Source organism: Chiroxiphia lanceolata, chromosome 4 (assembly GCF_009829145.1).
Source record: "Chiroxiphia lanceolata isolate bChiLan1 chromosome 4, bChiLan1.pri, whole genome shotgun sequence".
NCBI classification, from domain to species: domain Eukaryota; kingdom Metazoa; phylum Chordata; class Aves; order Passeriformes; family Pipridae; genus Chiroxiphia; species Chiroxiphia lanceolata.
In genome coordinates this window covers 12623093-12648366 of record NC_045640.1, presented here as the reverse complement: position 1 = coordinate 12648366, position 25274 = coordinate 12623093, and the positions used below count along the sequence as shown (strand labels likewise).

General features: G+C 41.6%; 2 protein-coding genes across 6 annotated transcripts in view; both read left to right on the top strand.

Moving 5' to 3' along the window:
• Positions 1-7627, top strand: part of KIAA0232 (KIAA0232 ortholog) — a 66420-nt gene extending 58793 nt beyond the window's left edge. For all 3 annotated transcript variants that reach the window (XM_032686978.1, XM_032686979.1, XM_032686980.1), the window contains 3 exons: positions 1914-1995; positions 3916-4013; positions 4989-7627. In XM_032686978.1, coding sequence (XP_032542869.1) covers positions 1914-1995; positions 3916-4013; positions 4989-5168 — 360 coding nt within the window. In that variant the 3' untranslated portion in view covers positions 5169-7627. The remainder of the gene's footprint in view (positions 1-1913; positions 1996-3915; positions 4014-4988) is intronic.
• A 6241-nt stretch (positions 7628-13868) lies between these two features.
• The window catches only part of TBC1D14 (TBC1 domain family member 14), a 70885-nt gene continuing 59479 nt past the window's right edge, over positions 13869-25274 (top strand). Inside the window, exons 1-2 of one of the 3 annotated variants that reach the window (XM_032685329.1) lie at positions 13869-14093; positions 19449-20184. In XM_032685329.1, coding sequence (XP_032541220.1) covers positions 14051-14093; positions 19449-20184 — 779 coding nt within the window. In that variant the 5' untranslated portion in view covers positions 13869-14050. Of the gene's footprint in view, positions 14094-14288; positions 14363-19448; positions 20185-25274 lie in introns of those variants that run through there. The other 2 variants (XM_032685331.1, XM_032685330.1) reach the window with 2 other exon arrangements.

The following is a 25274-nucleotide window of genomic DNA, read 5'->3' as shown; positions in this document are numbered from 1 at the left end:
CAGACTGGGCAGTTATAGTAAACATTTAAAGATCCATAGGAAAAAAATTGTTTTCTTCAGTAAACATATAAAATGGACATCAGCTCCTGCCCTTCATCCACTCCCAAACTAAACCCCCAAATGGCTTTAGTATGGATAGCGGGTCTTTACACATCTGTCCTTTTGCTTCACACACCTGACCTTAATGCTGGTTTAGAAATAACACCCAGCATGAGGACTGATGTGAGGGCAGGAGGGCTGGGTCTGAGCCCAGAGTGAAGTCCTGCCAGGCTGCCTCTGCTCCAAGCTGGGACCTGTCTGACCTCCTCCTGCTCTCCAGGCACTGAGGCTGTGAGGGGAGCACAGAAGTTTTGGCTCACTTCCCAAGCCATCCTGCAGCACATGCGTGGGCTCCAAAGGTGCCTTAGCCCAGGAAGGGAGTCCACTGCAGCTCGTTGCACCCTGCCAGACTCCAGCTGGCTTTGCTTGTAACCTGCTGTGGTTCATCCAGCTTATCCCCTGTGCAGGTGTGACAGCAGCGATGGAAGAGGCTTTGAAGTTAATAAAGCATTGTCCCCATGGAGTTTAGACACCTCTATATCTACAGTCAGCACAGAGTGAGGCTTCCATGATTGAATTTATTTGTAAATGCACATATTTCTTATTAAGCCCTGCTTCAAATACCCTTGAGCTTTCTTTTTTTTTCTCTCCTTTTTTTTTTTTTTTGGTAATGTTGAAAAAGACACCAACCTGTGGTTTAACTGTCTAAGAACTCCCTTTTCTAGAACTGGACTTTGAATTTTTGGAGAGTGGTTCCAAAAGGACTGTTCCTCAGTCTTATGAGAGAAAACCAGCATGAATAAGTTCAATATTCACTATAGCACAATTTCATGAGAAAAAATAAGTTGAATCTGGTACATGCATGTGGATACAGCACTCTTGAGTTGCTCCTTTGCTGTGAGAGGAACTTCTCTTTATTAAGGAATAAGTGTGTGTAAGTTCTATAGGTGTTTAGTCTACAGTAGTGTAAGGAGGAACAAAAGGAGGTTCATTAATTTTCCATGCTTAAATGTTCTCAGGCTTACAGAGGAGGAAACTGGATAGAAAGTCAGTGTTGAAGCTCATTTGTTAATGTTGTAGGTAAATGCACTGTAGTTTGGTTTTTTAATTATTCTGTCTAATATCTATAGAGGATGTTACAAGCTGGCATCATCTTTTGAAAGTTAATGGGGTTACCTCAGTGCAGCCATAAAACTGGGGACATGTTTGTTGTGACAAACCCTTGGTATTTTAGCCACGTCCATTAATGTCATAAGGAAAGGGCTCTGGTAAACTTAAATTAGCATTAAGATATAGAGGAGAGAGGAAGTATTTTGGCATTCTTAGTGAATTGATTATTTCTAGCATAAAGACAAATTATTGATCATCCTCATAACCACTTTTTTCCTCATGTTGGCACATAATTCTCTAGTTTAATCTTCTGTTATCCCATTGGGTATTGGTACTGCTGATCCACCCTTCCAGACTTTAAACATTAGAAATTTTGCCACTCTTTGTTCTTTCTTTTCTGTTTCATTTTACACTCACTATTCATCATGTTGACTAATGTTTCACTATGCCTCCATCTCTCTGTAGATTGTAAAGTATAGGGCTGGAATTAATTTTTTTTGTTCTGGATTTGTACAACTCTGTATGGCAAAGTCTGAGCCCCAGCATGGTTCATATTGGCTGTAAGAGTTCAGAGAATGGATGTTCTGCTGTAGTTGGACAGTCATTTCCCATTAGGATTAGAAATTGAGCAGTGTGACCTATAAGATCTAGCAAATTAGTTGTAATATCAGGGTTTCCTCCTTTACATGTAAGTATATTATTTATGGCATAATGAAGTGTGATTATTGTCTAAACACTTTCCTATATTGAATACTAATCTGCAGAGAATGAGTGGCAGCCAGGAAAAGCAATGCTGGTGGGAAAAGGCGCTCTATTCTCCCCTTTTTCCTGCATCACAGTGTGAAGGTAAGCACCTCTGCCTCTTAGAACTAACTTGCTGTTGCACCTGTGTTAGAGCAAAATACTCCTGGTTATGGACTGGAATTGCTGCAGATAAATTGGAACTACTGTCTAGATATAAAAAGCCCACACCAGTAAGCTTCCACAATCAGTTCTCTTATCAGAGAGAGAACTGGGATGCTTCAGTTGCACTTGTAGTAGATCTCTAGCATGATTCTAAATTGGTTTCAAAAGAAAGTGGTTTTAAAGTAGTCTCAATATTTATGCAAGTTTACTTAATTCCAGAGCCTGCAATTAAGTAAACAGAAAATTAATCTCTGACTCTGAAAATACTTTATTACATTTCTTAATGTTTCATCCTGAGAAAATCCTTACTTGGTAGGTAATTTTATAAGAATGTGAAAACATGATAATTACCTTTTATGGGTTTGCATAAATAACATGCCAGTTGTTCAGTGAATGTGTGGAATCTCTCTCAGACTGGGAAGGAGAGGGATTTGCCACTTGGCCACTCCCTTCATTCACACTGGACAGGCTGGGAATTTTTCTGTGCCACGCAGAGAGCAAGTCCACTCCTGGTAGGCAGGCTGCTCGTGAGCAGGAGCAGGTGTGCTTCCAGCACCCCCAGGAATCTGGAGCATCTGACAGCTGACTCAGCCCAGGTTTTCAGTGGATAGGCAAGAATCCAGGCGGGGTTTTTTGCCTGCATAGCGGTTCACCTTTTCTGGGAGACGGCAAGAAGCTAAACCAGAACATTTTGTATCCTGAATTGATAGGCTCTCTGGTGCTTTCTGTTGGTAGAGGTTCAGGGCAAGAAAGTTTTGATCTGAGACCTGGTTCCTAAATAATCTGGAAGTAGATTAGCCAGTGGTTGATACTGAACTACTTTAGGAGTGCAACTGAACTGTATTCTTGGTGCCAAAACGCCCTTACTTGGGTGTTCAGGACAGTTTGGTTTACATTTAAGAACATCTTAACTTACTTTGCTCCCGACTATAGAAATGTGCACAGCGAAAGACAAGAGATTGATGTCTGCAGGACTGGTCACAGAACCTCCCACGTTCGAAATAGCCCTGTCTTTCCAAAGCGGGGGTGTTCAGTGTCCCGCGGCAGAGCCGTGGGTTGTTCCCGGTGACACCCGCGGCTCCCGGCGCCGGGAGCGGCTCGTGCTGACCCCTGGCGGTGAAGGCCCGTAACTGCGGGGGGGGAGCGCGGCCGCGGGCAGAACCTGCTGGGGCGGGGCAGAGTGTGCGTGAGGTACAACAGTCCCCAGGTTCGCTCTTCCACACTCGGCTTTTAAACGAGGCTTTTTAAACAAGGAGCTTTATCCGCAGAGCTGATGTTATTCTTTCACAAACTGTATCCAGTTTTTCCGTATGGGTATTTTTTATAAATGGATATTGACGCATGTGATCCATGTATATCTATATGATAAGTGTTGGTATTCTATACAGAAGTTTACTCTGGTAAGTAGAAACCACAGCCATTCACATCAACTGGGGGTTTTTTTGAGCTTCAGTGAGGATCAGGCTGCAGTTGCAGTCTGTACTGTGTGGGGATAGAAATAGGAATGATCTGGAACACCGTGCAGCATCAGAATTGAAAAATGCACTGAAGCATTTATGATAAGAAAGTAATTCTTGCTCTTTATACTTTAGTATTTTAGATGTTTTCATTAACTAAATAGCTTCCTCTTTTATTATTTCGTTATCCAGGTAGGATTTGATGAAGCTTCCATAAGGTATTATGCTTATCTCTGTAAGGGTGTCAGACCATAAAATCCCCCAGAAGCACAGAGGGCTAGAGTATGAATTTCAAGAATACGTCTCTGGATGCTTTCATTTTGGCTAAATGTAAATAACAGTGTTCCTCAATTCTGTTTTTTCTTCCTTTTCCTCTGAAACACCCCCACAAACACAATGTAAGAGTGCTATACAAATGCCAAGGGAGAGAATGGTGTAGGAGAACTTGCAGATGTAAAGGAAATATCCAATGATGATGAACATCTTTTAGATTTTAATATGGTAAGTTTGTCATTGGTTTGGGGGAGGAAGGTTTTTGCTTATTTTATAAGGGTGGGCTACTGCATCTTTTCTTTCATCACAGTTCTCAGTCTGACCTCAAATGAAATTCCTGCAAAAACCTTCAAAAGCTTTTCTTCCCTTACTTTGTTTTTTAATCTCCTCTACATCTTGGGCATTCTTCTGAAAATTCCTCAAGGTGTTGTACTTTGGGGAGTACAACCCTTTGTACGAATAGTTGTTCTTCTAGTAGATAAGCAAAGCCAGTTTCCTTTGGGAATGCTTGGCATTTGCTTGTCATGAGTGCTAAACATGAGTCTTCTTTTCCTCAACTAAGTAAGCGTAGAGTGGGCTGATATGCAGTGTGAGGGCAGAAAGAACCAGTAACTGAAGGCATAAAGATAATTTTTGCTGAATTCTGTCCTCATTACAAGCAAAAAAACCCGATTTTTTTTCTGCAGGGAAAAATTGTCATGTTCAAATGTTTTTACTGATACACCTTTAAACTTCATAGTGATGATAGCACTACATTTACACTATGACATGCTTGCTGTGGCTTTACTGATTCAGCTGAACCTATATTGAAAATACATTTGCTTGAAGTTTAGTCAGATTTGTGCTGTGTTTTCTTGCTATTTAATACTTACTACCAAGTTTGGGAGATACCTTTTACAGTAATTTTTCTAACATAAACTGTGATAAAGATACATCCTAACTGAGTTTGCTTTTGATTCTCTTGCTTTTTTTGTGCAAATCCTAAAATTAAGGAATAGGAAAAAATAATAGAAGCCCCACCTTTTTATCCTGCTGTTCTGCAGTCCTTTCTGCATAGTGGATTAATTTAGGAAAGAGAAGGACTTGCCCTGTAATCTTGGCATCTCTCTTGGACAACTACAAAACCATGTAACCTCCCCGCCCAGAGAAAAGCAAGCGTGTTCTTTTTTGTTCCCCATCAACACTGTCAGTTTAAATCCTTAGGTTTCTTCTGTTTATGAAGCAAGATGTGCAGATGATATAAATGCTGAGGCAAAACCAAATGGCTTCAGGAAGAAGATCTACTCCAGTGATAGCTCCAGCTCTGAAGACACAGCTTCAGAAGGTGGAAGTGAATGGGCTGATCCGTGTGAGGAGGAGCTTTTTTCTCGAACTCAACTGTAAAAACTGCAGAGTAGAAAAGATGATTGAAAAGTAACATGAGATGGAAAACTATCCTTCTTGAGGGTCTGTAGCTCTAAAACAACAACTTGAGTTTCCTCTTCAGTTAATGGATTCAGATGTGTATTTATCTTTCTCTTCTTGCTTATTTTATAGATGAGGACACAGCTGTCCTGTTGAAGATTTTTTTTCCCCAAAAAATACTGTTAAATTCTTGGCTATTTGAACTAGACTAGATTGTGTTGTCAAATCAAGAATGGATGTGCATGTGCTTGTCTTAGTAGTACCACTGCTTTTTTGCATCTTAATTGCAGTTATTTTCATTCGTAACTGTAGCCCTACCACTATTACTATCTTCTTAGCATCGCAGTGTCTACAACTACTTCTGCTATTCAGAGACTTCAGCTTTCTGCACATTAGGCTTTGTTCTCTAAGAACTGGGAGATAAATACTTAACACTGTAATCTATCAGTGCCTTTCTGAATGCAGGAGAAAAGCATGAATGACTTGTCCAGTCTTCATTCAGTAAATCTCATAACTTTGAAGTAGGAACAACAGGGTTGTGCTTTAGAGACTTACAGAAACTGTGTTTTCTATCCTATGATTCCCCCCCTCCCGCAAACCAACACTGAGGATACCATGGTTTGTATTTTTGCTAACTGGAGAAGCCAAGGATTTTTTGTAGGTATGGAGGCAATGTGGGGGTTTTTTCCTTTTTTTCTTTTTTTTGTCCTTTTTAGCAACTTGCCAATGTGGGGCAGAAGTTTAAAAAGTAACACCAAAAATAATAAACCACTGGGGTGATGTGTGGATTGTTGTGAATTTTGTTAACGAGTAATGAGAATGTTGTCTTGTTGCAGATGAAGGCATTCATGTAACCTGCAAAAGCATCCTGTAACTGAACTTGAGCCTGAATGACTGAAACTCTCTAAAATGCTCAGAGTGTTCAATGTTCTAAATGCAAAGGGTCAGTGCTTCACTTGAAAGAAATCCTGTGGCTGCTGCAGTTAGCTGCTGTTGTGGCTGTAATTTAGTAAATCTCGTAGTTCATTTTGTGTTCCTGAGAGAATGTGTGGGGCAAGTTCTGTGTGTGGTGGGTGGGGGTAGGGAAGGTGATGACTTACAACATAACATGTGTGATTGCAGTAGTGATTGTTGCTTTATGTGACTTGCTTTTAAATTTTATTTTGTTAACTTAGAAAGTCAATACATTGTCAAGTTGCATCTGTACAAGACTATCAACTCCTTGTGCTTTTAACACATTATGCAAAATGTATAAGCCAGGAGGAGCAATATTTGCAAAACTAAACATTCTAAGTTTTTACCAACTCCTAGTTTAAAAAATGACAACAACTAACTAGTCTACACGATTGCAGCATGTCTAGAACACCAGGAAGTGCAGAGAGTCCAACACTGACTTGAAAAGCTTCACCATTAATTTTGACAGGCAATAAACCTCACAAGAAACGTAGCTGTTTGAAATGTGAGCTGAACTGCCTTTGAAATATGTTCTGCGCTAGAAATGCTTTCTGAGTAACTGGGTTTTGTTGCCTTTATTCAGTTGACAGTGTAAGAATTTAAATATGTGGTTGGGGAACCATGCCAGTCTTTGTGCAACGCTTTTGGTGAGATCCTTACTAAAATTGGCTTGGTTGCCCTTACCCGGGGACTTTCTTTTGGTCCTCCTCTTAGACTATGTTTTAGGGTTTGTATTCATACAACAAATCTTTTGACACTTTACAGTTTCTTTTCTTAATTTATTTGCAGACTTTGAATAGATTTTTATATATTTTACTTTCTTCTGGAGCTTCCTTGAGAGGTTGTTTAGCACCTGCACTGAGAACTAGTTAACTGTAACATGAAAGTAAAAAAAGAACTTTACACACAAATTCTTCAAATCACTACAGTGAAGAATGGAATAGAACTTCATTTGAGAACAGGAAATGACCAAATGGACATATTTCAAACACAAACTTCAGCTCAGTTAATACTGGCTTGAGCTGCTTCTTTGGTAAGAAAGGGCTCAAAATATCAAAGGTGTTGCTCGTAGTTACATTGTGGTGTGTAATGATTCCAGCACCTTTGGGGAAAATAAAATCCTATACTGAGCTTGGGCAATAACAAATTGTCTTTACTTGTTTTCATAGTTTAATGGCTAAAGCTCTAAGGCTTTCAGTGAGAGTTGAAGTGTGGTTTTTAGTTTTTCTATATGGATAGAAACACACAACAACAACAACAACAAAAGCATTAAAGGTTGGCGTACGCTGAACCGCACTGTGGGATGAAGCGCATTGCATATCCATAGCACTGAAGTATCAGTTTTCCATTCCTGGGCTGAAATTTGTTTCTACTTTTTGCTTCAAGTGGTTGTATTGTTCTGATTTCACGTACACCAGAGTAACTGATTTTGTTTTCTTGTGGAGTTACTTAACACCGAATAAAAATATAAAAGGACAATTGGATGGTGTGTGTGTGTCTTTATTTTCTTTGGCTAATTGTATAGCTTAAATACAACATGGCAGTTAAGCATTAAACATTCTGGAGAAATAGCGTGAGATACCAAGTTCAGGAGTCCTTTTCATTGCTGTAGTTTTTAAAACTATTTTTTACTCTTTTTCAATACAAGGTAGGAAAATTAAATACACTGCATCTGTTCTTAAAAAAACAAAACAAACCAAAAAAAGACAAAATAAGCTTAGTCCTCACCTTATTTCTGCATAAAATATCATAATCTCATTCCAAAAATTTGTAAGGACAACTTCACATTTAGAAAACACAAAATCTCTTTAAGAAAGAAATTAAACCCACACAAACCCAGACCCTCTCACACATAAAGTTTAAGAACTTGTATATAGTAGGGGATCTAAACCAGCAGACTTTTATTTCTGCTTTCAACTTGCGTTCAGCCATTAAATGGTCAGTAAATTCCACAAAAGTGCACTCTCCTCATTCCACAGATGCACCTCTTTTCATAGAAAGGAAAAAAACTCTCAGCAGCTCACATTTCACTTGGTGGAGCTGGGTGCACTCTTGGTGCTGTAGGTCTGCAGCCAACAGGACCTGGGACTCTGTGCAGAATGATTCAGACTCTGCTGAATTAGAAGTGCAGTGAAAACACCACAAATGCACACTTTGAAATAACGGAAAAGAGTTGCTCTGTAAGGCCCTTGGGTGAATACTTTTGTTCATTAGTATCTAGCATGCTTCAAACTTGGTATTTGAAACTTTTAAAGGCATAAATTATTTTCAATTATTTTTTAAATACAGCAGAAGGAATATATTTTCATTGTGCTTATAGAACATCCTTGATAAAAGAATCAGTCAGGCTTTTCAATTGCTGTATCTGAATTAACTCCATATATCTTAAAGAATTAGTTTCCAAAGTAAACAATGCTTCTGCCATGCAAACCCCACTGCACAGTCCTAGGGAGCAAGTGCACCTGTCAGCAGTGGGACAGCTGTAAATGCACGTCACACTGGGACTTCACAGGGGTGCTGTCCGATGTGAAAATACATGGGAAGGGAGTGCACCTTCTGGAAAGCCAGGATTCCTTGACAGTAGCTCATTATTTCCCTGCCAGGACCAGCATAGCTAAGTATTATCCCCAATTAATTAGTCATTAGCTTTCATGTACAGCATCTCACATAATTTTCTTTTATGATCCATGGAGCTAGTAGCAACAAGACTCCAGAAGTTTGGGACAAATGAGACTTTATTGACATATTTTAGCTTCCTACAGTAAGCCTCCTGTTCTGTTGTTCAAGGTTCTCCTAAAACGTGTTGTTATGTGCAAGTGCTTATAAATTTTATGAGGTACCTCTATGCTCCAAGAGGATGATAATGGGATGAAAGGGGAAAACAGCTCACAGAGCTGGCAGTAGGTCAGCACACTGATGGGAAAAAGCCACTGGGTGACAAAACACTGGCCTCCCTGTCCTCCTTCCTCCGTAAGAGCTTCACTATAAACACACCGAAGACGGAGGCTGTGCTGAGAGGCTGCCGCGGGTGCTGCCTCCTCCCGCCTGGCAGCTTTCCCGCAGGGCAGGTGCTGCTGGAACGACCGTGTCTGGTACTGTTGTGTACTGCAGCCATAGGACCCAGCTAATCCAAGAGTGCAAAAGCTGTAGGAAGTCTCTGCCTCCCTCTCAGTACAAGGCAGGGTTCCTTCTATTAACAGCAGTAACCGGCATTCAATGTTGCTACAATTGCTTGTCACGAAGACTTCAGGAGTTGTTAATGAAGGGTTATCTGCCCATCATTTCTGCATAGACCTTTTACTCACTACAAGGAAACAGACACAGCAGGAAGTAGCAACTCTCCTTGCCTCACAGAATTGAGCACTCTCAAGTTCTTGAATTTCTTCTAAAACCATTGTAGGCAATCAAGCCTGTTAAAAAGTATAGATGAGCATATTTGCAGACTCATTTCAGTGCTTTGCTTGTTCGTAGCCACAGAAATGTTCAAGCAGAGAGCAGTACAGTACAGCAGCAGTACTGAAAGCAAATACATAAGCACTGCCTAAAAAGGGATGTCATTTCCACTGCTGGAGATTTTTAGGGACAGATTAGACAAATGTGTCAGGAATGATGCCATGACCCACACAAACTCGTACAGTTTGATCCCCAACTTGTGTTTGAAAAAAGTACAACTTACGTGTTAAGCCTCTTGTCCAAAGAGTAAATTTGCCTCATTAATTCCTACCTGCTATGATGGGCCATCCTGATCCCTTCCTGATATGGAAAGAAACTGGTATTGAATTTTTCATTTTTGCACAGTTCATATATTCATGCAATAATGAATGTTAAGGACTGTTAGCATCCTTTATATTCCCAACACCCTTTCAGTAGGATTTTGCCTTTTTCGGTTTTTTTTACATAACTTTTAATTTTTGCATTGTTGTTTCTAATTGTCCTTTGTAATGGGATTTGAGCCCTCAGTTGTTTGACTCTGGAACTCTTATCTATTTGACAAAAAGTCTTCAAGAAGTCTCAGTTGTCATTCATGGTTTTTAAATATTTTTCTGCCATTTTCCCTGTAACTTTATTCAATACAAAAATATTAGATTCTTTTAAGCACTGAAGATCCATGGAGACACATTAATGGCATCTGTTACCTGCCCCAAACAAATGTTACTTAGTTTCATTCATCACTACTAGTTCTAGACAACAACTCATTTTTAGTTCAGTACTTCTTTTTTTCTCTCCCTAGTGAATTCCAATAGAAAACTGCCACATGTTGAGTCCAATGCCTTTTCTGTTATAGAATAGATCTATTTGCTTTGGGAAATGTAATTTAAATTGTGCTTACTTAAGAGAATAAATCTGCTATAGCACTCCAACTTTTCATTAATGCAGCTGTGCATAATAACAGCCCCGTTTCCTTCTCTGGTGTGATTTAGTGATGAGTGAAGATCTGTAACAGAGGTACCATGGAGGCTTTGTCAGCAATTGTTTATGGGCACTTAGGATTCTGCAATTCTGAGATATTATACAAGAAGTAATATTTTTAGTTTGTATAGTTTTACTTCTTCACACCTTATTACTCATTTTGTCCTTCCTAAACAGCTTGTAGACAGTGATAGAAACAATCGTGTCACGCATCATGTTTCAGTAATATCAATTCAAACATGCTGGAAAGCTTCACACGCTTTTCCTGCCTTTCCTGCTCTTCATTTTCTTGCTGTCTCACGGAGGCAAACTTAAAACCAGTGGTAACAGAAGCATTAACAGTAATGGTAGCTACAGACCTGGCTCTCTCAGCCTTTATCAGATCTAAGTTCCTATAGGAGGAGGCAGTGTTTTGGGATAATGAAATGGCACATTCTCCTGCTGTTCCTGATTCATCCCAAACCTATTAAAATGGCTTGGTGCACAGACATTCCATTGCTAGTAGGAATGTCTGTGCCGATGGTGGCTGTGCAGGAAATGGCCTGCTATCAAACACAGACAAAACTAGTTTTATGTGAACAAAATTAATTTGTGATGAATCTGACAGAGAAGAATTCATTTGTCAAAAGCATCACCATTTGCTTCTGAGGTACTGATATTTTTCATTGCTACAAGACAGTGGAAACCTGAATTTATTCATTGTTCCCTTTTCTTGCACCATAGAACACGCATTAGGTACTTCACTGTGCCTGCAGTAATTCTGTAAAGCACGGAGGGTAACGGTGTCCAGCACTGCAACACTTGCTCTCTGGCTTGGGTGAGCTAAAACTGCCTTACGTGACAGTCATGGGAAGTGGAGGCAGGAGCTGTAGGTCAGCTCGTGTTCAGTGAGACACAACTCTTGTACCTGCACAATATGCAAATCTTTGGCTAACTGGAGAAAAAAATGTCTTCTAGTTTATGAGAGAAAATTACTGTCTTCAATATGGATCAGGAGCTGCACAGCAGATTCAAATGAAGCTCAGTTTGGCTGGCTCTGAAAGCTGCTTGCATCACACTTGGCTTGTGATGAATGAAAAGTCAATCCAGATGTTCTCATCTAGTTCTTAAAAAAATAACTTTGAAGTTGTATCAATTGCAAAGTTGCTGAAGCTTGAAAACAGAACTGAAAGCCTAAGCAGAGAATGATTTCTCACATCTACAGGCATAAGAAATATGATGGAAACTTGTGTTTCTGTTCCTCAGCTCTAACGGAACAGAGGAAGGACTGTTATTTTGGGTACTTTTATCATATGTAGTATATTCCAGAGAAATCACTGAGACAGAACAGAGCAGAAACTCTTCATGCTTTCTTGCAGAGTAACCTTAAAACTGGCATATTGAACTCTGCTGGCATGGATGAGAGTCGATATGACAGAGCTTTGGAATTGCATGTTTTAAAAAAAATTAAATTCTGTAGCACCAGTCTATTATTAGACCATGTAGATTTTTTTTGCCCACTAGGTGAACATCAGTAGCCAGTTTGAGGCTGCTCTATGTAGTGCTTCATTTCTACACAATAGCCACATGACAGCCAGAAACACTATTTACCCTTTCCCATCAAACTCACGTGCAAAGAGTATTTTTCTATATTGACTAGGCTGTGATTTTCTGTGAGTTTCTGTACGCTCTGCTACTGCTTTTTTTTTTGCAGCAGCAGCAGCAGGTTTTTCTAATAGTTTCTTCAGCCTAAATTATATTATGAAGTTGGAAGTATCATTATTTCCTATGCAGACATTCTACAGACTTACAGAATTCATGACTGTGTATTTCCATTCTCTTATTTACCTTAGAAACCAAACAATTCTGACCCAAGTTCAACAATACCACGATGACAATACACTATTCTGGTTGCTCCAATAGAAATATTGATTCCCACTCTCAAAAACAAAAGAAAAATATTAATACTGAAAAACAAATTAGTGACAGTATATGGTCCAAAAGACTTTTGCACATAAACAAGTTTTTAGTGCCTCAAAACTGTTTTGGTTCTATTTACCTACTTTTAACAGTAACATGCGAGTTATCTTTCAGAGACAGTGATTTTCAAAAAAATATATGGAGTAATTAATGCCAATCCTAAATTGTTTTATATTGATACTCATCTTTGAAATACATCAGAATAAGTACTGGTCTCAGATCCAGTCACAGAAACTATCTGCAGAGATATAATTTTTGATTGATAAGTTTTCAGTGTAGTCATCTTGATAGGATGGAACTGGTTTCAATAGGGCCATGGTGGCAAGTACTTCTTGGTTTCCCTCTGCCTCTCGCAATTCATTCAGATGTAACTTGCCCACATCAAAGCTGGAATAATCATGGGTTTGCCGCTGATTGGTATCAAACTAATTACACTAACAAAAGGTTAGATATTTCTGCATTTGCTTCAGCGTAGACTTCAAGTGTGAGGTGACGGTTCAGGTGTCCACTTTATCTTACCACCATTGCAGTGCAGAGACACATCACCAAGCCTAGGTGCGAAACATGTGGCGTGTGCTGAAAAAACCCAGCCCCGAGTTTCACAGATGATAAGGAACACACGACAGCTCTGCCCCTGCCAGGTGCTGACTGCTCCTGACCCCTGTGACTTCAGTGTGGGCGTAGAGCAGGCTGTGCACCACAGCCCCGCTGGGCGAGCGGCCGAGGGGAGCACTTGAGGCGGAAGGCAAAAAAAGATACACATGCAAAAAATCGCCAGTTACCACCCTAAAGCCTCCACTTTTGGCATTACAGAGTGTAAAGCCAAAGTTCTACAGAGCGTAAAGCCAAAGTTCCACAGAGCTAAAGACACACCTGCACTGGACGCCCCCAGACCTTCCGCAGCCCAAACCTGCAAACCCACCGAAGTTTGTTTTCCTCCTAAAAGCAGGCGGGAACACAAGCGGAGCCCGGCCGCAGTGTTACTCCCCCCGGGGATCGCCAGGGCCACCCCCCGCCCCCGGCAGTGACACAGGACGGGCTGCAGCCGCCGGGCAGAGTAACAGTGGCTCCGCCCGGGCGCGGGGCCCCTCGGAGCGCCCTCAGCCGCAGTCCCGCTCCGCTCCCGGGCCGCCTCCGCGGCGGGTACTGAGACAATCCAAAATGGCGGCCGGCGGCCGCCCCCCGCCCCCCTCCGCGCAGGCGTTCCCTCCCCCGGCGGGCGGTGCTTCCCCCGCCGTGCCGGGCAGGGGGAGCGGCGGCGGGGCGGGAGGAGCCCGAGGCGCGGGGGTTGGACCGTCCGTGGAGCAGCCCGGCACCTGTCCCGCAGCCAGGTGTGCGCCGGTCCCGCTGCGGGGGCGGTCGCCATGGGAGGCCCCGCGCCGGGCCGAGGGGGCGCCCGGCGAGCTGCGGCTGCTCCGCCTCAGCCGCGCTGAGCCCGGCGCTGCTCCGCGGGGACCGGAGGGCAGCGACATGGACCGCCCGCCGCAGCCGCCGGCCGCCTCCTAGTCCCGCAGCGGCGGCTGCGGGGCGGTCCGGGCATGGCCCAGCAGGAGGAGAACGGCGGAGGGCAGCGCTACCCCGGTGAGGCGATCGGGCTTCGCGGGGCTCTGTGTGCGCGGGCGGCGGCTCAGCCCGGCTGGGGCCGGGAGTGTCGGTGGTACCTGTTGGTGCGAGGGCAGAGCCCGGGGGCGAGCGGGGCGGGCGGGGGCAGCCCCGGCTGCGAGGGGCTCGGCGGGGCTGGGACTTGGGCGGCTGCCTTGCCCAGCCGTGGCCACCCTAAAAAGTTAAGAGGAGCAGGAAGGCTGAGCCTTCGGGGTCTTCACCGAGTGGTTTACAGACCGCAGAGGGAGGTGAGCGCTGCTTCCTCAAGGCTTTGGTCGTGGGGTGGTTTTTTTTTTTCATGTTTTGTTTCAGTTTCTTTGGGTTGTTTTGTAAGCGAAGGCCGCCAGCTCGGGAACCTTCGCAGTGCGAGTCAGGCTGAACCCGTGAGAAGGAAGAAACTTTCATCTCGCTGCCTCTCTTCTAGTTGAAGTCTCCCAGGCAATTCCCACAGACCAAACAAAACTACAGCTCACAGGAGCAGAAGTTCTCCTGACGCTGCTGATAATTTAATGTGGTCTCAGAGTTTTCAGTAATAATGGTGTGGGGAGGAAAAACCTGTAAACTGCTTCAGGAGCGGAGGCTTTAGAAAAACACTGTGGCTCGTTTGTATTGCCGGCCTGACGTAGCAAATCAGTGGAAAAGCAGTGAAGGGTTTACTTATGATCGCTCTCCGAGCACGCCGCTCAGAAGGCAGATTTGTAAAGCTCAGGCTTCGCGGAAGAGCATCAGCTGAGAGTTAGATAAAGACCTCCTAAGGAAAAAACCACCTCAGTATGTTTCTTTTCTTTTTGCCGTTAAAGTTTCGGCAGTGCTTACATATGTAGCCTTAATCGCTCTATCTCGCACCTTGTTGAAAGTCAGACTTTTCTAGCTTCAGGAGTTCGTCACTCTTGGCAATGCCGTGACTGTTAGAACGTGAACACAAACAACGTGAACCAAGAAATATTTAATAAACAAAATTGGGTTTAATGGCCCTGTGCACCGAGGTTATCTGCAACTGCATTTGATAGCATTTTGTTGCTTGGTACATGCAACAAAAATATTGTTAAATGCATGGAGAATATAAACCTTTGATTTTAAAAAAAATATTTTTCCTTTAAGAAGGAAAAAATTCCTTGTTCTTAAAAACTTTTTAAAAAATTTACTGGCAGAGATAACTGTTGAAGAGACAAGGTGTGTGATAAAAATGGCAATGTTAACTCTTTGAGAACTGAGCAGTGTATATGAATCATTCCTTTTCCCATTCCTGTGAGGCAAGAAGATACAAAGCCTGTTTTGCAGATATTTGTCTCACTCTTGTTGGTTGCCTAAACTGCATTGCAGCTCACAGCAAACTTGGAAGAATGGGGCTTAAGTTGGCATCTTTCTGGTTTTGTTTTACTCTAATGATTGGCATTGCTGTTAACTTTCTTTAAATTTTATATCAACGTGGGTTAAAAGCCATTTTATTGTAGATCTTAGAATTATAATCAAATATGACTTGTTCCCTCTGTTTGATTGAGCAATATGCAGAGCCAAGATCTGTTTTAAAGCTTCTGGTTATTGTCAGAACATGCCTTCTTGCATGCTGTGATCAGAATTTGGGGAATGTAAGGCTGTATGGACAGCCGTACTGAGACGGATCAAAACTCCACCTGTCAGAGGGAAGAATTTACCTGGGGGAGGGAGGGCCTGCAAGCAGGACTAATGTATGTTGATGTTTCCATGAAGTTCTGACACTTGCAGTTCAAGGAATTAATGGATTTCTTTTCGTTTAGGAATCATCAATGATTTTTTTCTTCCTGAGCTTACACATAAACATTTGGGTGTTCTTTGGCTAGGATTTATGCAGTTCAGCTGCCCCTTATGTCACGATGTTAATTTTAAACCTGGCTACAAAACTGTCTTTATCAGGTGCCCCTTAGCACTTACGTTGGAAGTGTTAATGAGCAAATAATCTCTACCTGCCCTCTCATTGCAACGTGTGACCTTGCCTGTTTTTCCCTAACTCCCTTTCCCCTGTTTTCTCGCTTGTGGAATATTCACTCTTACAAGATCATGGTGTTAAGACTTTACAAATATCAATTTTATTTAGATTAATATATATTGAAATAAACCATAGGGATTATGAATGTTGTGCAGACAAAATTGCTTATTATTTCTCAATAGTCTACTATACTAATATTTTAATAATGCCGTGTTTATTCAGATGATAATGCCACAATATTGTTACATTAATAACTTCTTTCCATAAATCATTTATCATTGGAGCACGTGACGGAATATTTGACATCAATTGTCAGATTTTGCACTTACCAGTGAGGCAGCTAAAACAAAGAGTATAAATAGCACTTTGCTACATCCTTAAAAACAATCCTACAACAACCTAAAGCAAAATAAATCAAGGAGTTCTCATGTATGTTCTTGACAGCTGATTGCATCTCAAGTTTTCATTTAAAGCCCTTGATGGGTACACTTCAAAGCTTCCCACAGTTTCGCTGAACTGTGTAAAACCTTGGTAGCTTGATGTTGCATAATTTGCTCCAGCAAGCTGTAGCTGTTGCACACTTCTGCCTTTGCTGGTTGCCTGTTTAAAGGATCTCTTATCTCTTAAATTTATTGCTTGAAAAAATACCAATCCAAGTTAAAATAGCTTCAGTACCTGGCGTGAAAATTTATTTTCACTTCTTTTTGAACTCTCTTGTTTGCAGGATTGTTTGGCCTCTTGAGCTGCTGTAGTTACTGCCTCTGCCAAGGCTGCTTGAATGCTTACCATTTGTAAGCTCCGTCGACAAGAGCCATGCAATTAAACTAAGGACTGGCTGCTACTTGGGAAAATCATTGAGCAGAAGTGAAGGCAGTCAGGGGAGGAATTCATTATGGGAACATGCTTGTACTGTTTACCCAAACATCATCAAAACTGGTCCTGACTGATTACATTTCTTTCCATTGTTTTCTGGACTGCATTTTTTAGGTGCTTTTATATGTGTACATTCTTATAAATAAAACACCTACACTCTTGGTTATGTTGTTCCATAGCGTGTGTGTGCATATACTTTAGAGTAATGTTGGGGCTGGGTGGGCTGTGGATTTGAAGAGCAATAAAGTGTGTATGAAGGGGTAAGGTGAGCACAAGGAAGAGAAAACAGTCAGACTTGCATTAGAAGAACAAGTGAATCCAAGCAAGAAGGTCTGAAAGCAGGAGATCCAAGTATATGCAACAGTAATTTAACTTGTGCTCCATTTTATCTTATGTGTACATTTCAACTATCACAGTTGATTTCTTGAGTATAGTTTGTTGCCTGTATTCAAGGATTGCTGTTTAGGGGTTGTTTGGTTTTTTGCTGGCCCTTGCAATTTTAATGTAGTGAACAGGGAGTTCATAATGTACCCGGTTGGTGTGCTAGCTATCTCAAGACATCACTTTAAATTGCAGGGGATGTAAACTTTTCAAACCATGCTAATGTGGGGAAAAAAAAAGTTGCTATAGCAACTCTTTAAGTAAAGTGTACATCTTCACAAGCTTTTTAGTCAAAACAATACATTTGAAACCTTGCTTATGCAGAGGATTAGGCAATTGATGTGTTGATTGATTTGTATGGGTAGGATATAGTTGACTGCTACAAAGTTCTGGAAAAGTCTAAAAGAGGAAATACCCAGGGTTATTTCTCCTTGACTTTTCTCTGTGCTTAGGAGTGGATTGAACTGGAGTGCCATATCAGCTAGCAAATAGCATTTGGGTAGGAAGATCAAGATTTAGTATAGCATATGAAGTACGGTTGGATTCATGAACGTCCCACGTGACTGAAAACTTGTGGAAAAAGATGTTTTGGTTTGGACTATTTAAATATGTTTGAAGTGTGTTTTCTCTCACCTCCTGCCTGTAAGTATCACAATGCCAAAGTGTATTGATGAGCTCAGATCCAAGAACGGACTGTGTGTCAAACCCTGATGTTTGGCAGGGCTTAGGTGACATTAACCAGTGGTTTAGAACTGCAGTGAGATACCGATTTTCACAAATTGGGTTTTCTTTTGGGGTATGTGCGTATTTGTTTTTTAAAAGCAGGATGTGGGGAGGACCTCCTAGAGAACAACTGTCACCTTTAGTAGCACCTCTAGTGCTACACTAGAGAGAGAATAGGAGACCAGAAGCAGGAGATGAGGCTTCAGGAGCTAGAGAAAAATCTGTCTAGAAAGCAATCTGTTGGCAAGATGGAAGGAGTGTTCTTCACTCCTTCACACTCAGCCCAGAGTGTTTCAGAGTGAAGAAACTGAAGCAATATGTGCATATTTGTTCTGCCAACTGCTGCAGATTAATTACATTGCAAACTTCAGCAGAACCGTAGGTAGTTTAACTATTCATATAGGAAGAGAAGATGTATACAATGTCACTCTAATAATCATGTAGTGTTTCAAGGTTCTGTAGTAGTTCTGGAAGCCAGGGCAGCAGTCCTGACAGGGTTCCAGGTTTATGGAAGTCCACAGTTGCTTATAAGGGTGGTGCATCCAACCTGTAGCTCCTATTGACAGCCCTCACTTGAGGGTTACTCAGATTTACAGTGGATTTGGATTAACTGACTTACTGGCAGCCCCTAGGGAGACACTGTGAATGGATATTGCACAGATGAAGGACTGCAGTCCCTGACTGCAGTAATTACAATGTACTTGCAAGTGTCATGCACTGTACATGCACTGATGAAGTGCATCATGTGTATTGTCAAAACATTAACTGTGTGGATAGCTTTGTAGCTGTTCAGATTTCACATCTCTTGCTTAATGCAAAACTGATACATTATGCATTCTATTTTGGTGACAAATTTATTATCAGTTATTCAATTTCCAGAAGAATGCTAAGAAATTCTGCTTAAATGAACACTTCAGAATTTGGTCTAAGTGTATGTAAACAAGTTTTGTAGACCCCTGGAATCAGTGAATGTGCATTTATGACTGTATAGAAGCAAATTTCAAATATTTGTCTCAGTATTATAGCGGAATATAAAAATACTGCAGGTTTTATAATATGTCATTTTGCTTTCAGGAGATGTGTAAGAAGCAAACACTGGCACACAAACTGCTTATGAAAAGCTTTTCATGCTTGACATTTTCTAGAAGCCTAATTTAAGTTGCCATTGTCCGGTTGTTCAAGTAGGGGGAAGGGATAGTAATCATGTGCAAGAGAAAAACAATTTTTAATTGAAAGCCTAAATTAGGACAGGATTGAGTGTATTAAAAAAAAAAAAAAGAAACAGACAAAAGAAGCAACCAAAAAAACCCCACTGAACAAACCCAAACAGTCAAGAACAAACCACAACCTTCCTGCAAATAATCACTTATGTTTTCTTTCTTTTTAACCAGGTACTAGTTGGGCCAAGACAACTGATGCAAATTTGTCCAACTCCTTAAATGGTTTGACCTTCATGGGAATTCTGGATGCAAGAGTGGGCAGTGGTATCCAGGGCCTTCCAAACTTGAACTCCGGGACCCCGAGAGATCTCTCATTGCCTCAGTTTGGGCCTGGCCAGCTGTCCGGTGCTTTAGAAGATTGTCATAGCCTTAAATCAGTGGATTCTGGTATTCCAACCCTAGAAATAGGAAATCCAGAGCCTGTTCACTGCAGTGTGTTAAATGTGAAGAGGAAGCAGTCAGAACCTGAAATTGTGCCTGACAGGGCGTTTCAGAGCGCGTGCACACTGCCACCGTATGTGCCTCCACCTTCTCTGGCTGCTGAGCACGACCATGCTGTGCGAAAATCCTCCACTTTCCCAAGGACTGGGTATGACACTGTCAAACTTTATAGTCCAACCTCAAAAACTCTGAATCGAAGTGATGATATCTCTGTTTGTAGTGTGTCTAGTCTTAGCACGGAACTGTCAACAACTTTATCGGTTAGCAATGAAGACATTTTGGACTTTGTGGTCACAAGCAGTTCAAGTGCAATTGTGAATCTTGAGACTGATGAGGCACACTTCTCAGACGTTACCCTGAATTCCACTAAAGAGACCAATGACCAGAGCCAGCAGGAGTGTTGTCCGGAGGCGGATGTGGATAGTAAACGGAAAATATTGGGACCTTTTACAAACTTCTTTGCCAGGTAATGCTTCTGTGAAATATGGTTGTAGTTTAACAGTGAGATTATATAAGATCATAGGAGAATGGTCTTGTGTGATATTTTACTTTTAAAGATATAATAGCTTGCTATTTTAATTTAGATTGGTATTAACAACATGTTTTTTGTGTTACGAGTAAGTAGGCAGATACTGCGGACTAAGGCTCTGCATCCTATCTTTATGTTTTATGGAAACATCTTAAATCTTGGAAGATTCCTTCTGCATTACAATAAAAGAAGTTCTGAACAAGGTCTTTTTTTGTCTGGGCAGTGGCTTCTCCAGTAATGTCTTTTGTGGTTTTGGCCAAGGTCCTTAGTCTGATGGCACATAAATAGATAAATACAGGTAGGATCCATGCATGTATTAAAGAGCTTTGGCATCTGAGGATTCGTAAGCGGTTTAGCAGTGATGGAATATTTTATTGATCATTCTAAGTGTATGAAGCTTAAAATACAAATACTTGCCAAACACTTGCGTGACCGCTGTGATCTTTCCAAATCTCAGCTACAGTTTTTTTAATACCTTTTTCCTTCATTTATGTATGGCATGAAATCATCTGACATTGAGTCACTCGCTTGTTGAAATGACAGCACTGTCCACTCAAAGCAGTTACATGACCCCTTCTAAACGTGGCCCTTGTGTGAACAATAAGGTGTTCTAAATGCAGATGCCCAGGGGAAGTGGCGAATGAGGAAAAGGACTGTCTGTTTTTGGGGGGTTTGGTTGTTTGCTGGTAAGTTTGGTTTTTTGTTTTATTTATGTAAGGTCTTCATAATGTGTATTATTTTTAGGATATGATGTCTGAAGTATGATATATTTTAGAGAAACCATTGCAGAAATAAACTTTAGGCATCAGGCAGAGTTGGCTGCATCTAACCTGTTTTGCACATGGGATTGCTTCAGCTAATCTCTTTTTCCTCATATTTGTGTTTGTGGTTTTTTTTGCATGAGACAAATAGGCTAATATGAATAGGCTGATAAAATACGTAGAGAATTGGCAAACATGGTTCCTTGAAAGGCTGCCTTATTTGCAAAGCTTAAGAGAAGCAGTTTCTTTAGACCTCTTAAACTGGCTGAAGCCTTTGTTGATTTTTTGTTCTTGGGTTGAAGTACTGTGCAGCAGAACTCCAGTCATCATTCATGTTTCAGGTGCTGAAGCTTTTGTGGACTCTTGTCTGTTTGTTGCCATGGAACCAGACTTAATTCTGAAGCAGGAGGCTTCTCAGCACTTCAAAGCATGAACTTTTGTTACCCATTCTAGTAGCACAACTGCTAACTCAAACAAATGCTGTCCTTCAGCCTGGAGGGAGCACAGTGGAACAGGCTATTTAGACCTTGCTCAGAGTGGGATGTTTAACCGCTTCTCAACTTTTCTCATCCAACAAAATAAAGCCATCTGTCCAAATCCTGCTCTAGTGTAGTCTGTAGTGGTTTTATCAGTGTTACAGGAACTGTGATACTCACTAGACTGAGCTTTTTAACCTGAATCTTTTTGGCTACCTTGAATGCCGGGAAATAAAGGCTGTCATGAGTGCCTTTTAAATGGAGAACAGATAATCTTGGTCACTGGGTGATGTCATCATGATAATATGAGGATTAAGTTCAAACTAGGTGATCGGCTTTGAAGTTCCAGGTGCTCCATCTGTAACCTGACCTTGAATATCCTTTCCTTCTACTCTGTTTTGAAAACAAGAGTTGCTCACTTTTTGTCTGTGCTTGCACACCACACCCCCATATTTTGTGCATCTGTTCTCTTATGCCATGTGACCTGGTGGTGAGGTTCAGAGGTACTGAAGAAGCAGGGAGCTTTTGAGGTCCTTCTGTGCCACAGGGACTACTATTTGTGTTTATGCTGTCAGCGTTGTTAAGGTTCAAAACATACTGTAGCTAGGTTTTGTTGGTTTGTATAATCTGCCATCCACGAGGTTGAAATAGCTTCCTCTAGTGATCCCATGTACTCCCTGTTCCCTGGAGTTCCTGTGGGCCCCCGGGATTCCAAAGACTTCAGTCAGTACTGAAGTAAACGAACCTGGGTCTTGCACTGTTTTGTTTGAAAGTAGCTGCTTTCTAGAGGCCTCCCTACCCAGCTCACCCCTGTGCTGTGCACCAGGGTTTGTGTGCACTGTGACATGAGGAGGAGGCATTTCGAGTAGTATTGTTGAAGACCAGCTTGCTGAGAGGAAGCTTCTTAAAGCAGTTTGTTAGAAGTGCTGCAGTGGTAGGTATAAACCAAGTCCTAGAGAGGAGTGTGTTCTTAGCACTGCACTCTCTGCCAAAAGGACTTTCAGCTGAGATTCACACTCTTGCAGGTTAAGTGCATAAATCTTCACTTTGGAGAACCAGGGGTGAACTATAACAGGAGAACTTTGGCTTTGGTGAGTGGCTGCCACACATGTACAGTGTGGAAGAACAAGCACCTGAGTGGTTTGTACACAGCCTTTCTACCTTCCAGGAGCCTGATGGCCGTGGGGTAAGGCTGCAGTGCAGGAACTCGGCCTTAATCTGCAGATTTAGCTCTTGGAGGGCTTCTCTGAGTAATAGGATACAGATTTGAACCACTGAGAGCGAAGATGAGTCAGCTTAAGTTTTTGCACAAGTTGCTGATATTTGGTAAAAGGGAGAAACCTTACTTCTCGAAATGATACCTGTGCTTGTATTGAACCCCATCTGGCATCTGAGAATGTGTTAGTTTGTTTGAATTTATCCAGAGCAAACTCAGTCTTGATGTGTCAGTTTTGTGGCTACCTGTAGAGATAATGCTGACAGTAATTAGATACCTCCAGTGCTTGGTTACGTGTGCCTAAGCTACTTACATAATCAATTAAGGGTAAATCTTCTGTAGTATCAAGAAAATGCTTAGAGAAGTACTTGCTTCAGAATGTAAAATTATTTCTTAGCACTCTGTAGATTTGTTTTTCCTTGCATGTGTGCATGTGCACTGTGCATGAGGTTGTGTGTTACGTATCAATTTTGGAATATCTGTGGTGTCTTATGAAGTGTTGGTTTGAGGCTGTGTTTGCAAACTGAGTTGTAGAAGAAATCAAAGAAAGGGGAACCATTGGCTTGCTGCTTGTCAGTCCTGGCACCTTCAAGATCACTTGGGAATGGGGTGCTCCTGTCCTGCCTTCTTGAGCACTGTGGTGAAGAAAGCTTCCTGGACTGCTCCTCTGGCTCAGTTGCTGTCTCTTCAGCAGTTCGAGGCTCTGAAAGGTCTGGTTCTTTCCTCTGTCTGTTTGATGCATCTGGGTGTGGCAGGAATATCAAAAGTGAGAAAAAGAGGCCACTTTCTTGCTTGCTTGTGCATAGCTTTCCTCTTGGAAGAGCTTAAGGCGTCACAGGTACAGTGCTCTCATTAGGCTCCAGGTTAGCACATGAAAATGGATTATTGCTTCTGAAAAGCAGTTGTAACGCTGACTGTTGACAAAAAAACCTGACATGTTGGTTGTTTTCAAGTGTCACTTGTATCATCTTTCAAAGCCCAGAGGTCTTTCATATAAAGCATCAGTTGGAGTTAATTTCCTTCATTTGAATATATGCAGGAACTTGGCTTGAAAAATAGTGTGAGGAAATAATTGGCTGGGAGACTAAAGAGTCACTGACTTGCCTGCCCCTTTGCCCTGCTGACCCAGAGCAGTGTGGGTTAATGAGTTTTACCTTTGGACTTCGCTTCTGTACAGTACTGCTGAAACTTTTTAAATTAGCGGGTTTTAAACAGCTCTGCTGAATCAGGACCATTGTGATCTTACTGAGGAAGTTGTACCTCTCATTTATCATTTTCATTTATTGTTTTGGAGGCTGAGGATAAGGATTTTTATGGTTACACACAGAGTGATCATAAAAAGGACTAGGACTATGTTCAGTTAAATAATAAGCCATGCAATTCCCTTCGTTTCACTGGGTTACAGGAATCCTAAGTCTTTACTTAGTCCACTGCCATGGATATTGTCTATTTTTCCAGGAATCTGGATCATCTTTCTTTTCAGGCTACTCCTAGAATTTTTTTGATCCAAATGTTCTAAATAGGAGGATCTTAGGAAACTTTTACAGAGAATAAGGACTACACATACACTTAATAAAGGACTTTAAGAAGAACATTACCTTTTACTGTTTGCAAAGAATCTCTGTATTTCTGAGAGAAAGCGTCTGAAGCAGAATTGGCATCCTATACCATACATAGAAGCACACACCTAGTCCAGGCTGTGACCTTACTTGTAATCTGATAAGAAAAAGGGCTTAAGTTTCAAAATAGTAGCTGCTGGTTTCAGCATTAAGTCTTAAATCATGTGAATCTGATATGTTTATATCACACAAACACACACCTATGTTTTGAGATCACTGGTCACATGTAATTCGGAGTTCTGAACTTAGGGAATTAGGCCCATCAATGGCATAGATAAGTCACCTGTGTTAATGAATAGGACCCTTTCATAATACTGTTTGTTGCTTTTAATGAGAGGACAGCTTCTGGTGTACTTCTCTAGTTTGGTGTTAAAAGGAAGGCAGAATGTGAAGGAGCATTGTACTGTTGATTTCTCACTTTTCATGTCTCCAAAAATGGGAATTCACTGACCACAGAAGGGAAGAAAAAGGATGAAAATAATTGTGATTGAGTAATCTGAGATATTAGATATGATGATGTCTCCTCTTTCATGCCTTTCTGTTAAATGAGGCCTCTTAGAGTATTGGCTGTTCGGGAGGAGACAGGCTGAGAACAGGAATGAAGTGTGTGGGAGGAGGGACAGAAAGAGCTGGATGCACTGTGGGGGAGGATATGAGTACACTGCTTTTAACCACAAATGAACAAAAACTAGCTGAGCTGCAGGTGGAGTTGTCCAGAAGCAGGGAGGAAGGGCTCCAGAAACCCAGCCTCTGATGGAGGGAACCCACATGGACACCCAGCACAGGCTGCTTTGCCCTGTGGTGGGGCTGGGCTCTCCAGTGCTGTAGTTGTCTGATCCCCTGGGATTCACTGGCCTGTTGGAGGCAAGAGAGGAATTTGGTGCCAGGTGTGTCTTTCCCTGCTGCTGTATGTTTGTGCATTTTTAGCTGATTGTTGTCAATAATGAGCATCTGA